This window comes from Mustela nigripes, chromosome 8 (assembly GCF_022355385.1).
Source record: "Mustela nigripes isolate SB6536 chromosome 8, MUSNIG.SB6536, whole genome shotgun sequence".
NCBI lineage: Eukaryota > Metazoa > Chordata > Mammalia > Carnivora > Mustelidae > Mustela > Mustela nigripes.
Genome location: NC_081564.1, coordinates 70121606 through 70136948, shown reverse-complemented (window position 1 = coordinate 70136948; position 15343 = coordinate 70121606). Strand labels below are relative to the sequence as shown.

The 15343-nt window shown below is 36.4% G+C and overlaps 1 protein-coding gene across 1 annotated transcript in view; it reads right to left on the bottom strand.

Annotated features, from left to right (window-relative positions):
* Positions 1-15343, bottom strand: part of DCC (DCC netrin 1 receptor) — a 771150-nt gene that overhangs the window by 451009 nt on the left and 304798 nt on the right. Inside the window, exon 6 of the mRNA XM_059408072.1 lies at positions 1087-1241. Within this exon, the coding sequence (XP_059264055.1) occupies positions 1087-1241 (155 nt within the window). The remainder of the gene's footprint in view (positions 1-1086; positions 1242-15343) is intronic.

Sequence of the window (15343 nt, the reverse complement as noted above, 5' to 3'; positions counted from 1 at the left end):
TCAAGCCTCAGAGACATGGATCCACCAATGAGAGCCAGGGCAAGGTTAAGGACAGCACATGCCTGGACTGGCAGGGCACCTATAGTCTACTCCCCTTCTGCCAGAGGACCTCGTTTAGACACTCTTCTTTGACAGCTTATGTCTGGGTCTCAAGCATAAGGAAAGTGAACCTAAATCCTCCTTTTTAGCTATAAAGTTCTTTGATATTTAGAAAGTGCTTTTCATATCTCTCATATATTTGTTTCCTTGAATTTGGAACTTCCGATGCTAACCTACACCTAATGGAGAGTTTTCAGCATATTTTTAAATGAGCAGAGTTCTGCTGGTAAAAGCAAAACAAATGATAGTAATGATAGGTGTTGAGTTCTCACTGTGTACAAGGAAAATAACTTAGTGAATATAACATACCATTACCCCCGTGATCTCCCACAGGGCGGAGAGTACACTAGAACTTAGAGAAACTACAAGAACTATTATGCTTAGCTTTAGTTTTTTTCCAATGTTCACAAGTTCAATGCCATGTGAACTCTGGGTCTCCATGGCTTCCTAACCCGGTCACTACCTCTTGTCACAGTCACTGTCACCACATTCTTTTCTACTGCTCAAATAGGATCAGCTGTCCTATCTGTAAGAGTGGCAGAGAAAACTTGTCTATATTACAAAAGTAAAAGTACCATAATCATAGTGGCACATCTTGCTGAACATGTTATAATCGGTAAAAGTCAAAGAAGTAAGAGATTGTTGGCTTCATATAGTCTAAAACTAGACTCTAAACTCAGTTCTTCCAAGAATTAGCAATGAGGATACTTGGAAAGATAGTCTCTTAGGTCTTCTGTTCTTTTCATTGTGTTTGTTCAAAAAAACCTTGTGTGTAAAACAAGGGGGCTGGGCTGTTTGATCACTCTTTTCAGCTAAAAAATTGTTCAGTCTAGAAAATCATTTGCTTTACTGGAACAATTTTCTTAACACACCATAAAAATTCCCAACAGGAACCTTTTTGCCAGGAAAGAAAAGCAACTGAAAATAGAGTAAACAATGAGTGGGACTATAAAGCTAATACAAATAAAAAAAAAAAAAGATAATTACCACTATCTGAAAATAATCACTAGGAAGGACCACATCTCCATTCTTCATCCAATTCACAGTGGGCACAGGCTTTCCAGAGACTGAACATTCAAATTCAATATCCATGCTTTCATACGCATACAGGTTGGAAGGGTGATTTAAAAACCATGGCGGAACTGCAAAGACAGAAAGCAAAAGTGAGTGGGTGGGAAAGTGAAACTGCATGCTACGGTCTTTGCCCAGTTAGAAACACTGTACGGGGAGAAAGAATACTTGTAATTCAATAATTCCCTGAAACCATTAGTTTATTATACAGGAACCATGATAGATCACCTCTCCCTCCTCCCAAACACAGTTAAATAGTTGTAGTTAGTGCTGTTTTGCCTCAGGAAAGAAAAAGAGAACAGTTTTGTAAAAAAAAAGTAACATCTAATAAACATTCTTAATACCCAGTGTTTGTATCCAATTGACTTACATAAAGGATACTGAACAGCACATAAAACTATGGAAGCTATGCTAATAAAGTAAATAAAGTGAAGATGATAATTCTGAGACAACCCAGACTATAACATAAGAAAGCCTAGTGTCTCTGTAATTCTTGAATTTCATTGGGATTTAGTTAATGTGATGGACTGTTGAAACTGGCTATGATGATGGGCACGAACAATGACTATCATCTTTACTGTAGATGCATTCATATTGTCTTAGCAATTATCTATTGTGGTGCATTACTATACTGCTTTATTATTTTCTCAGCATGATAGGTGATATACTAATTTAATTTAATGTCTTAGTTGCCATAATACTCATTACTTTGTGATGGAAATTTGTAATTGAGAGAAAATTACAATTAAAATATAACACACCTTTGCTAATGAATCTCTCAGGCTTGGTCCTTCAAAACCCTGCCTAGGAGAGGGAAATTAAAAAAAAAAATATATATATATATATATATATTTTTTTTTCATTCTCTTCCACTGGGAATCTTTTTTTTTTTTTTTTTAAAGATTTTATTTATTTATTTGACAGAGATCACAAGTAGGCAGAGAGGCAGGCAGAGAGAGGAGGAAGCAAGCAGGCTCCATGCTGAGCAGAGAGCCTGATTTGAGGCTCCATCTCAGGACCCTGGGATCATGACCTGAGCTGAAGGCAGAGGCTTTAACCCACTGAGCCACCCAGGTGCCCCTCTTTCACTGGGAATCTTAAAGTGATGTCAGATTTTAATATTCATGTTGCCTTAGACCCAGGTTAAATTCATAGTGAAATAGCTGCCTTGAACTTGTTTCCAGGTAGGACATGGACATGCATTTTTAATAACCATTTTAAAAGTCAGATTGCTTTTTTTTTATGTCATTGCTGTTGCTATGTTCATTTGTTGTTATGCTCATTTGGGTTAATATGGTATTATGTAATATAATATATCAGGGGTAGTCTCTGACCACCCCTGACTTCGAAGTCAACTTGTAAACATTGATGAATGTTCTAGAAAAATGGCAGAACCAGTGGAAAATCCCTAATTTTTTCTACTGAAGAGCATAGAAATCTTAATCTCTCTCTTTCTTCCTCTCCCTTTTCCTCATTCTTTCACTTCATCCTCCCTATATTATTTTCCTGATTTTTAATTAAATATTTAAGACCTCCAGTAAAAAAGAACTGTAAAATTATTTGATCTTTCACATGGGCAAATTTATTTATATGACTCAGCTGGGATACATTAATATTCACAGATCAAACACATAAAAAAATGTCAGAGAGCTTTTCTAAAGAGAACATGTCCCCATTGTATATAGAGTTGAAATTATTTATAATTGATAATATTAGTAAGAGACTATCTTTTATTCCTTAACCAAATTCAATGACAACTAACTAAACTAATTAAACGGCAACTAACCAAACTAATAACTAACTAAAAGGCGACTAACTAAAAGGCAACAGAAATAGTTCTTGAATGCCTCTGAGCAAATACCTTAGTTGTCTGATTCTGTTCCTGATTTTATTATAGATTTTGATCAAGTATTTGTTTACTAGAAAACACCCAATATTTATTGGGAGCTGACCTTGTATAATTGATTGTTTTAAGCCCTATTTATTTATTTAAAGATTTTATTTGTCTGGAGAGAGAAGAGAGCACAAGTGGGGTGAGTGGCAGGTAGAGGGAGAAGCAGACTCCCCACTGAGCAGGGAGCCCAATGCTGGACTGGATCCCTGGGATTCTTTTTTTCTTAAAGATTTTATTTATTTATTTGAGAGAGAGACAGTGAGAGAGAGCATGAGCAAGGAGAAAGTCAGAGGGAGAAGCAGACTCCCCGTGGAGCTGGGAGCCCGATGCGGGACTCGATCCCGGGACTCCGGGATCATGACCTGAGCCAAAGGCAGTTGTCCAACCAACTGAGCCACCCAGGGGTCCCTGGATCCCTGGGATTCTAACCAGAGTCAAAGGCAGATGCCTCACTGACTGAGCCACCTAACTGTCCCATACTTTATATTTATTGTATTCATCATGATTCTCCGAGACTCTGTGGTTTCCATTTACAAAGAGGCTGGGGTACAAGGAATTGAAGTAATGTTCTCCAAATCATACAACCTGTATTTGTGGAGCCAGACAGGCTGACTCCTCTGCCTACAGTCTGAACTATTTTATAATAATTGCCTCTTTTGCAACTTGAAAATTCAGGTGGAAGAATAACTCATTAACATTCTTGAAGCCTCAAAGATAATGGAGGTAAATAATTAGAGCTATTAAAAATGTAACACCATATTGTCTATTCCTCTTCTCCCTTTAAGATCTTCTCCAGGGTAGAAGCTGCTCCCCACTGAGCGTGGAGCCCAAAGTGGGGCTTGATCCCAGGACCCCAAGATCATGACCCAAGCCAAAATCAAGAGTTGGACTTAACTGACTGAGCCACCTAGGCACCCCTTGGAACCATTTTTCCAGCAGCATTTGCTAACTTCATGTCTCTGTGTCAATTTTGGTAATTCTTGCAAATATTTTGTATTTTTTTATTATTGTATTTATTGTGGTGGTCTGTAATCAGTGATCTCTGATTTAATTTGTAATTGTTTTGTAGCACTGCAAACCACACACATATATGATGGCAAAAGTAACAGGTAAATGTTGTTTGTGTTCTGACTGTTCCATAGACCACTCCTCTGTCTCTCCTTCTCTTCAGGTCTCCCTATTCCTTGAGACACAATAATATTGAAAGTAGTCCATTTAATAACCCTATAATGACCTTCAAGTGTTCATGTGAAAGGAAGAGTCATTCATGTCTCTCTCTTTAAATCAATAGCTAGAAGTGATCAAGCTTAGTTGAGGAAAGCAGGCTGAAAGCTGACATAGCCTTAAAGTCTTGTGCCAAACAACCAAGTTGTGAATTCAAATGAAGTGTTCTTGAAGGAAATTAAAAATGCTCCTCTAGTAAACACACAAATGATAAGAAATGGATAATGTCTCATCACTGATATGGAGAAAGTTTTAGTGGTATGGGTAGAAGATCGAAACAGCCACAACATTTCCTTAAATCAAAGTCTAATTCAGAGCAAGGCCCTAAATCTCTTCTATTCTATAAAGGCTGAGAGGTAATGAAGCTGCAGAAGAAAACTCTGAAGCTAGCAGAGGTTGGTTCATGTGGTTTAAGGAAAGAAGCCATTTCCACAACATAAAAGTGCAAGGTGAAGCAGCAAGTGGTGGTATACAGAAGCTACAGCAAGTTCTCCAGAACACCTAGCTAAGATCATCAATGAAGGTCTCTACATTAAACAACATATTTTCAGTACAGACAAAACTGCCTTGTATTAGAAGAAGATGTTACCTAGGACTTGCATAGCTATAGAGGAGAAGTCAGTGCCTGGCTTCAGAGCTTCAATGCCTAACTGTCTTGTTAGGCGCTGATGCAGCTGATGCAACTTGTAGTTGAAGCTAGGGCTCATGAGCCACTCCCAAACTCCTCCAACCCTTAAGAATTATTCTCATTCTGCTGCCTGTGGTCTATAAAGGGAACAACAGTCTGAATGATAGCACACCTGTTTGAAATATGGCTTACTGAATATTTTAAGCCAACTGTTGGGAAAATGATTCCTTTCAAAATATTACTGCTCTTATGGACATTGGGGAGGGTATGTGCTATGGTGAGTGCTGTGAAATGTGCAAACCTGGTGGTTTACAGACCTGTAACCCTGGGGCTAATAATACATTATATGTTAATTAAAAAGGGGGGGACATGTATGTATAGCCACATTTATGTTGTCATGTGTGGAGAGATGGTTAAATTAACATAATTTAAAAAAATTAAAAAATATATATTACTGCTCTTTTACAATTTACCTGATCACCCAAGAGCTCTGATGGTGATGTACAGAGATATTCGTGTTGTTTTCCTGCCTTCTAATATAATATCCATTCTGCAGCCCATGGATCAATGAGTAATTTTGACTTTCAAGTCTTATGATTTAAGAAATACCTTTTATAAGGCTATAACTACCATAGATCATGCCTGCTCCTAAGGATCTGGGCAAAGTCAATTGAAAATCTTTTGGAAAGGATTCCTCAGTCTAGATGCCATTAAGAACATTTGTGATTCGTGGGGAAAAGTCAAAATACCAACACTAACAGGAGTGTAGAAGAAGTTTATTTCAGTCCTCCTGGATGACCTGGAGAGAGCTCAGAACCTCAGTGGAGGAAATAACTGCAGATGTGGTAGAAATAACAAAAGAACTAGAATTAGAAGTGGAGCCTGAAGATGGGACTGAACTGCTGCCAATTTCATGAAAACATTTGAACAGAAGTTGCTTGTTATGGATGTGCGAAAAAAGTGGTTTCTTGAGATGGATTCTACTCTTGGTAAAGATGCTATGAAGATTATTGAAATGACAATAAAAGATTTGGAATATTACATAAAACTAGTTGATAAAGTAGCCTCAGGGTTTGAGAGGATTCACTCCAATTGTGAAAGAAGTTTACTCCAGGCTAAATGCTATCAAATAACATCACATGCTACAGAGAAGCCATTCATGGAAGGAAGAATCAGTTGTTGTGGCAAACTTCAATGATGTCTTCTTTGAGAAATTACCACCCTAGCCTTCAGCAACCATCACCCTGAGCAGTCAACAGCCATCAGCACTGAAGCAAGACCCTCCACCAACAAAAAGATTACAACTCACTGAAAGTTCAGGTGATGCTTAGCACTTTTTAGCAATAAAATATTTTAAAATTAAGGTATGTGATACATTTTTTAGACTTAATGCTAGTGTACATTTAATAAACTACAGTATAATGGAAACACAATTGTATACACAATGGGAAACCAAAAGTTTCATTTGACTCACTTTATGTATTTTTATTTTTTAAAGATTTTATTCATTATTTGACCGAAAGAGACCCAGAGAGAGAGGGAACACTAACAGGGTGAGTGGGAGAGGGAGAAGCAGGCTTCCCGCTGAGCAGGGAGCCTGATGCGGGGCTCAATCCCAGGATCTGGGATCAAGGCCTGAGCCAAAGGCAGACGCTTAATGAAGCAGCCACCCAGGCACTCCTCTGACTCACTTTATTGCCATATTCAGTTTATTATGGGATCTGGGAAAAAATATATACATACACACAGATGCATATATATATGTATATGTAAATATACACATATACATACACATACATATATATACATATATATCACACATGTGTGAGAGAGAGAGGTATGCCTATTTATTGATATGTATCCGAGGGGGGTGTGTGTGTGTACATAGTATCTATCTATTTAGAGAGCAGGGGTGGGGGGAAGAATAGAACTGAACTAAGAACAGTTAGGAGTTGAAAGGAAGAGAAAAGAATACCAAATCTATACTGAAGAAGAGCAAAGAAAAGTGAAATTCCAGGAGCCCTCACGATGGAGCCAGATTGCCTGGGCTTAAGTCCCAGACATTCCACTCACTGCAAATAGCTTCAGTGACTGTCCCCATCTATAATCTAGAGATAAAAATTGAAGACAATGAATGGCAGGTCATATTTATTTTATTTTATTTTAATTTTTTTAAGATTATTTATTTATTTTTGACAGAGAGAGATAGACTGCGAGAGAGGGAACACAAGCAGGGGAAGTGGGAGAGGGAAAAGTAGGCTTCCCGCAGGGCTCCATCCCAGGATCTAGGATCATGACCTGAGCCAAAGGCAGAGGCTTAACAACTGAGCCACCCAGGTGCCCCAGACAGGTCATGTTTAAATGTACTGCGCATCACTGTATGTTAAGGAAAAACAATGAATAGAAAAGTGTATCTGAGTATACTGCCCACAACAAACTAATTATTGTGTATGTGTATAGAAATATACATATAAATATACACATAAATATGTAAATATATATGGGTGTGTGTGATTCTCCAATTTGACTTATCCTTTTGTATTCTCAATGTTCAAAATAGTGTGTTTTACACAGAAAAATTTCTTAAATACAAACAACTAAAGTTAAATGATGGCTATTTTCTAATAGTTTGGGGTAGATTCATTCTAATTGCTCAACTTGAGAAATCTTCTTCCTGTTTATTACCTCTCAATGGATCTAAATAAACCAAAGCTGATTATAGTGAATTATCAAAACATTCAGTTTTATCAGTTAATAACATATAGTGATTTCTGGGGCTCCTAGCTGGCTCAGTTGGTACAGTGTGCAACTCTTGATCTTGGGGTTCTGAGTCTAAGCCCCAGGCACTGGGTGCAGAGGTTACTTAAAGAAAAGGAAAGAAAAGAAAAGAAAAGAATAAAATAAAATAAAATAATAGTGACTTCTGATTAGTTAAGGGGATAATTTGGCTTAAATATGCAATTATAATTATAAAACAGTGAGTAGCAAGGGTGCTTCAATAATTTTTTCCACTTCCAAACATATATGTGAACCATAATCTAAATTTTGTGATTTTCTTTTATTCCTTAGGCTCTCAGCATTACATTGGATACCTTGTCTTCCCTAGCTGTGTTCATACCTTCATTTCTCTATCAGGTTTCCAGCTTTCACACTAAGCCAGACAGTAAGTAAAGAAGAAAAAGTAGCTTCTCACTTGAATGGGGAAGTTGAAGCATGAGACTATACCACACATCAGAAATGGGTCTACATCTCATGTTTTCTGAAAATATACTGCTTAAGTGGGGCAGTGTTATAGTCATGAGTAATTTTTGTGCTACAGATAAGGGATAATGATTTCTCTTCATATTTCAATGGCTCCCACAGTGCTTCATACTCAGCATACGCTCTGCAAAGACTTTCTTGATGGTGATGCTTATATGAACTCAATAAAATGCACATTTTTACATTTTCTGTGGCAATATTAATATAAGATGAGGAAGAGGAGTTTGGACAATGTCATGGAAACCACATTACTAACAACATGCTATTCACTGTCCTGGAAAATAAAATGTCAGTGAATGATGAGAAAAATAATAAAGACCGAAGCATGGTGTAGCTTAGCTACATGGAGAAAGGAGTACAGTATCTCGTATATTGGACACCTTTCCAAAAGTCCTAAAGCTCTTCCCTGTTTGAGCAAATGTAATTGAGATAAATACAGAATTTAAGAGAGAGATTTCAAGAGACCTAAATTTATAAGTGTGGGTTGGATTAGAAATCAGGTAAAAGCTTTTCAATCTTGTTTTAAATAGTGCATTGCCAACTGCTACCTGTTTTTCTGAAGCATCCATCCACACATACCTTACATACATCTGAGGGCTCAACTTAACAAACTGTACTCCGTCCTTTTCTGATACTGTCTTTGTTCATTTACTTTTCTCTTCCTGAGCTGTTTTCCCTTTTGTCTTAGAGTGTAGACATCCTACCGATCCGTCACGAATCCACTTCTCCAAAAGGTCACTTTAATTTTCTTCTTGTAAAATTCTCTCTCCTTTTAGAAATCCCAGTGGTACTATTTTTACTGATTTTTATGGCACTTGGTTACCTTAGCAGTAGTTTATAATGTTTTGGGGGAAGAGGCTCTACCACACTAATATTAATTCGACCTATTGGTTAATATAATTTTGATGTTGACACTATTTTGGAAGACAGTGAACAACTGAAGTTTACCCAGTATTTCTCTTCTTATTTTATCCCTTTATCTTTTTCTGTGCTGAACAGACTAGAATCTGCTGCCTGGAATTTGGGATCTAGGTATAATCACATTATCTTTCACAGCTCTGTAGTCCTATATTCTCAACACAAATTGCAACTGGGATGAAAGAAGGAATATGATTTATCGATGGCTATAAGTATGTTTTGTCAGCATTTTTCTGATCATGGATCCTTTCCTGGAATTACATTCCTCAGATGATATAATTTCTATTTATTCTCTAAGAGGAAACTCGAATACTCCTTTTACCATGATATTTTGTCTTTTCGTGAATCTGACAATGGATTTTCCTGCTTCTTGTAGTGCTTTCTCTCTCTGCCCAGTTTTTATACCACTTCTTATTTTAAGATATCTTTCACATATATCATTATTTACCAACCACGTTATGATTCTCACAGATGGGATCTGAAGCATATACTTTTTCTTTTAATTTCCTTTGAATAGAACACAATATCCCTCCCTTCCACTCTTATGTAAGAAGTGATTTCACTTACTTCACAAACTATTTGGTGCGTAGTGACTTCTAATGACTAATAGAAATGAAGTACCATGAATTTTCAAATTTATCAAATTATGCCATTTACATGGAATTAATTCATTTCAGAGAATTGCTTAACATACACATATAATGTTACAACAATTTCAGGAAAGATATTGATTTTGGTTATACTCTCTTTGGATAGAATAAAAATTCATGACCAGAAATAAATTACTTACATTTCCCTTAGATATTAGTTTCTCAGGATCTTCTACAGTACTTATAGTACATACATAAAGAATTATTTTAATATGGGGGCTGAGGGAATAAGGCATAATGACCAAAAATGACTAATAACCAACAGAATCATGGAAAAATACAGTTTGTTCTTGAAAGTGTTTATCATACTTAGAAATGACTAATAGATGAGAAACCCCTCTATCCTGAAATCATTCAAATTTTATAACTAAATCTTAAATTTGAATAAAAGTTTTTCATAAATTTACTTGGTTTTCTCATAAGACTTTCTATGCTATGTCTAATCATTTGAATTTTGTAGAGTGAAATATCTTCTGTAATTTCAACCTCAAAGTCACCAACAACAATCTAAATAGTATTTTGAGTCTTATTTCATATAGCAGATGCCTCACAAGTATTTTTAGGAGTGTCTCATATCACTCCTCAATCTTCTTTAGGCTTGGCTTCTAGTATTTTTATTTTAAATAAGTTACTTAGCTATTCTTCTCCAGTTATTTAGGTATGTAATAAAGATGAGTTAACTGTAAAATACTGCTCTAATACATATAATTAACAATTAACTAATACTCTGTATTACCTTGATTTTGAGAAGATTCTAAAGATTTACTAAAATTCTGAAATGGCAGTGAGTGCATTTTTAAAGCCATGCAGGTGGTTTAAATTAAAATGAGGCAGGACAAATCACTTTGGTGAATGATTGACAAGAATTGAGGGGAAAAAAAAATAGGCTGGTGAGCTTTTATTAGGAAGAAAGTAAAAATTAGCATGATGGCTACATTTCTCCTCTGAGTACAGTGGAAAGTCAGCTAGATTCCCCAGAGCATGACAATTCTCTCCAAGTTCCCAGGCCCTTTGAGGTTAGTTAATTTGTTGTTAAAATAGTGGGCATAACCCCATCAGGCTTCTCTTGAAAACGTGTATCTAAAGAGAGAGACCACACTAAATGTCTAAAGTATATTGGCTGCCAAATTGGATTACCAAATTGTGTTCAAAATAAATAGTTCTTTCAAGGGCACTATCACAATTGTATCAACAGATAATTTCACCTTAAGGAGCCATAGTTTCATATGGAATCACATTCAGATCTACAGAGGAAGCCACTGGGCATTGAATGTAGGTCTAGAGATAACATATCCTAGTGGGGGAAATCATCTTTATTAATTCAGGCTTTCATGCTAAACACACCTCAGCAAAATCCTAGTTTTATAGAACCATGTTTCTAATGGACAGCTTGATTTATAGACGAGAAATTGCTCTCTTACTTCATAGTTTCAATTCAATTCTTCTTGCACTAACTTTTGTTGGCAAAGTAACTTTCTTTCAGCTAACTTGATCTCTAACTGCATAATCCTCCTTCTCCCTTTTTAACAAGGAGCTATATGATGTTATCTCTGCCCAATCTAACACTTCTCTCTAGGTCTTAGGTGACAAGTAACTTGAAATCTGCTGAGTATTTCTCTCTAGTTTGCTCTTCCTACCTACACATCTGTCCTCCCCCACAGGGACGGTGTTGAGATTTGCATTTCATTTTCAATTTGGGTTGTCTCTCACACATACCTGTCTTTACTCTCCTAAAAAAATTAGGTTGGGTTCTAGTCTTAAGTGACTAGAATGTATTCTGCATTGGAAGTAAAATCTCACTTGAGTTTTAACTATTAATATTGACTGGGGCTCCCACTCTTCCGGGAACAAAAAAAAGTTTTTTTTTTTTAAGCTATGGATTTTATTCTTAGCATGTTCCATTCAAAGAAGTATTTTAATCTAGTCCATCAGTGATCTTTTCCACAGAGAGAGAGAGAAAGGGGGGCAGGAAATGGGGTGACAATTAGGTTTGGGGTTCTTTTAATAACTTCTAGAATGTACACTACCTTTTTTCCCTGACATATTTGTGAGCCTAAGTGGTGTATTTAATTTTATATAAATACATATATATTTTTTTTCCTTACACAGAAGTAAATATATCATCACTAAAAACTAAGTGACAATAAAAAGCAGGTGAAACAAGAGCAATCCTTTCATTGTAACATCAATCTCGTAAGGAATCCACTAAGCTACTAGCTTCTTAAGGACAGGACGGCCTTTCCAAATTTGTGTCCTCAAAGCCAAGCACAGGTAAGTGCTAATGAACGTTATTTAGGCCTGGGTGTCTTCATAGGACAATCCTTTCCTGGCTGCAACTGAGTAACAGCTGTGAAAAAGCTAGACGATAAGATAAACAGCATTTAAGACATAAGAGTATACTTTTCTTCAAGGTTAGTAACAATTACAGCAATAGAATATTAGAAGCATCAACTTTAAGCTACTCTGTTGCTGTTGGCAAAGATAGTATTTTAATGACCTTAGAGAAATGAAAATGTAGACCTTTCAATTTCATTTTCTGGGACTACTACCTAAAAATTCTGGTCTATGAAGAACATCTGATCTTCAACTTTACTTTAGAGTCTTTTATATATGCTTGGAAACTGTTCTGATCTCGCCTCACAATCTTCTTTATCCAGACAAATAATCCCTTCCTCTTTCTCAGTTCCAGCTCTTTCTGTAATCAGGGTTTGCTTCTCTATAAATCCAGACTAAGTTGTCCTTTCTCTCATCAGTTGTGGAGCCTAGGACCAAATGGGTGGAATGATGCTGTGAGGCTCAAACCGGTGATAGGATTACCTCAAGGTCCTAATTCTATACACTTCCTGATGCCATTGTCATACCTTTGGAATAGTTTTGTGCTATCACTAAGGCCTTAGGTAGATTTTGGCAACTATCCAACAATTAGGTTTGTGAACACACACACACACACACAAATATGTATGTATGTATATGTAAATATAAACAAATATTTTAAAATATGTACTTCTATATCACATATATATTTGTGTTCCCATAAACTTCTAAGTAAACTATATAATCACATATAATGCTTATGTTTAAAAGGCCATGTATATACATAAACACATGAAATAATACATCCACACATATATAGTTTATTAACATCTTTCTTTGCCAGTTTTCAATTTTAGCTATGAAGGAAATGAAAGCAGGTTAAAAAAAAGATAAAAATAGTAAGTCATGCATGTTGTATGATGATAAAAATAATGCATCTATAAAATAAGTTATCCAATTTCTATCATTGCGTACTGACAGGTATTTGAGAGTTATCATTTTTCCCTCAGTTAAATGTTTTCTAGAATGTCTTCTTGGTATTTGACAGCAAAAGATATGAATGTTGTAAAGTCTAGGAAAAAATGTTTCTGCCACGCATGAGAACTATTTCTGTGTGTTTTCAAATGTCCTTTGAAGATTTACAATAAATTGCGGTAGAAAAATTATTTTTCAAGTTTCTTAATAGTAGTAGATATTCAGTCAGGTAATCTTTTAGCACATTTTACTAAGAAAATGATAGATTCTAAGACACAAGTAATTTCTCTCCCTCAATACCTAACGAAATAAACTTCAGTCCCAGTACGTACACACAGGAACATAAAATCAACAACAAATTAAGAAAAGAAAGCACAGTCAATGGGAAAAAAAAAAAATTGAAACAGACACTTTGGGAGTAGAACAGAAAGGCAGATTAGGATTGAATTCCTTTTCTGTCATTAAACCCCAGAAATGGCCCTGAAGTTTGGGGGAAAGCCTAAGAATTCTCAGTAATCCTTCCAAATCTGAATCAATGCAAAACCTATGGATATAGCCTTATGTTTCTCCTTCTCTGAGAGAGGAGAAGCTGGAGGGCTGCTGAAGAGACATACAGGAGATGGGGACAACTAAGGTGAGAGCTTCTGGGCTAACACTGAACTAGAGACTTGACCAGAAACCTGATGATCAGTGCCTGCACTCTAGAAGGGCAGGGGAGCAGCACCAGTGGACACAGTAAGTTGCTTCTACTGTACTCATTCCTCAACCATTCCTGTTGGTTGGTTGCCCTTAAAAAGGGCACAAAACCTGAAATCTCCAGCCTTTAAACTAGAGCCCAAAGGGTCTAAGGCAGGGTGATAAATTAGTCTCCAAGTCACTTTTATTGTATTAGAGCAAAAAGTGTCTAGACAGATCCACCCACACATGAGCAAGATAAAAGACATATTTGAGAAATATGGAAATATACTACAGTCAACAATAATGAGAGAAAGAAAGACACCGAGACAGAGACAAAGAGAAAGGTGGTTGAAGGAAGGGAGAGAGGACACTAAAGCACTCAGTCCAGAAGAAAATATAAGGGTAGGAACGGAAATTGTTCAAGTTGCTTTACACAATGGATTTTTTAATATGAAAATAAATTCAATATAACTAGAGGTCAAAGACTAGATAATAAAATAACAGAATGAAAGAGAAGGAGAAATAGTGGATCTAAGAAATAAATCAAGGACTAAAACAAGATCATAGAGAGACAATATGTAAATTAGAAAGTTCAAGTAACATAAAAAAAGAAAAAAAAACACTAAATACCATATTACCAACATAATCACAGTGAACATAGATGATACAAGCCAACAACTAAAATAAAACAAAGTTTGTATAGAAAAGAGGACAAACAGAAATGATCCAGTTTTAAGATAATTGAAATTCTGGGGCGCCTGGGTGGCTCAGTGGATTAAGCCGCTGCCTTCGGCTCAGGTCATGATCTCAGGGTCCTGGGATCGAGTCCCACATCGGGCTCTCTGCTCAGCAGGGAGCCTGCTTCCCTCTCTCTCTCTCTCTCTGGCTTCCTCTCTGTCTACTTGTGATTTCTCTCTGTCAAATAAATAAATCTTTAAAAAAAAAAAAATAATTGAAATTCTGATTCATCAAGCCCACAAATGGAAAAGAATAGATATATTCAAAGATTAAAATAATAGGAAATTTTCCCTGAAAAATAAATCAGAGACTTCAGAATCAAAGACTATACCATGTTCCTAGGAAATTGAACACATAACTCCCGTTAGTGACACATACCTCATTTGGGCTACTAAATCTGGAAGATAAAGAATTATCTGAACATCTGGAAAGAAAAATCAAAATCAAAACAATCTGCATGAGGTAAGAGGGAATCAGATGCCCAAATAGTAATATCCAATGTCGGAAGACAATAAAGCAATATTACTAAGGAATATTATACATGAGTCTTTCTACGCAAAGCTACTTTCTCAATTATGAAAATACTCAGAAAATATAGCTTGCTCTTTGTTTCCTTGTTGCTTTCTTTCTTTAAAAAAAAAAATAACAGAGGGAGGAGTCAAGATGGCGGAGAAGTAGCAAGCTGAGACTGCTTCAGCTAGCCGGAGATCAGCTAGACAGCTTATCTAAAGATTGCAAACACCTGAAAACCCATCGGCAGATCGAAGAGAAGAAGAACAGCAATTCTGGAAACAGAAAAACAACCACTTTCTGAAAGGTAGGACCGGCGGAGAAGTGAATCCAAAGCGCCGGGAGCCGGCCCCTCCCCCCGGGGTCTATCTTCCCGTCGCTTTG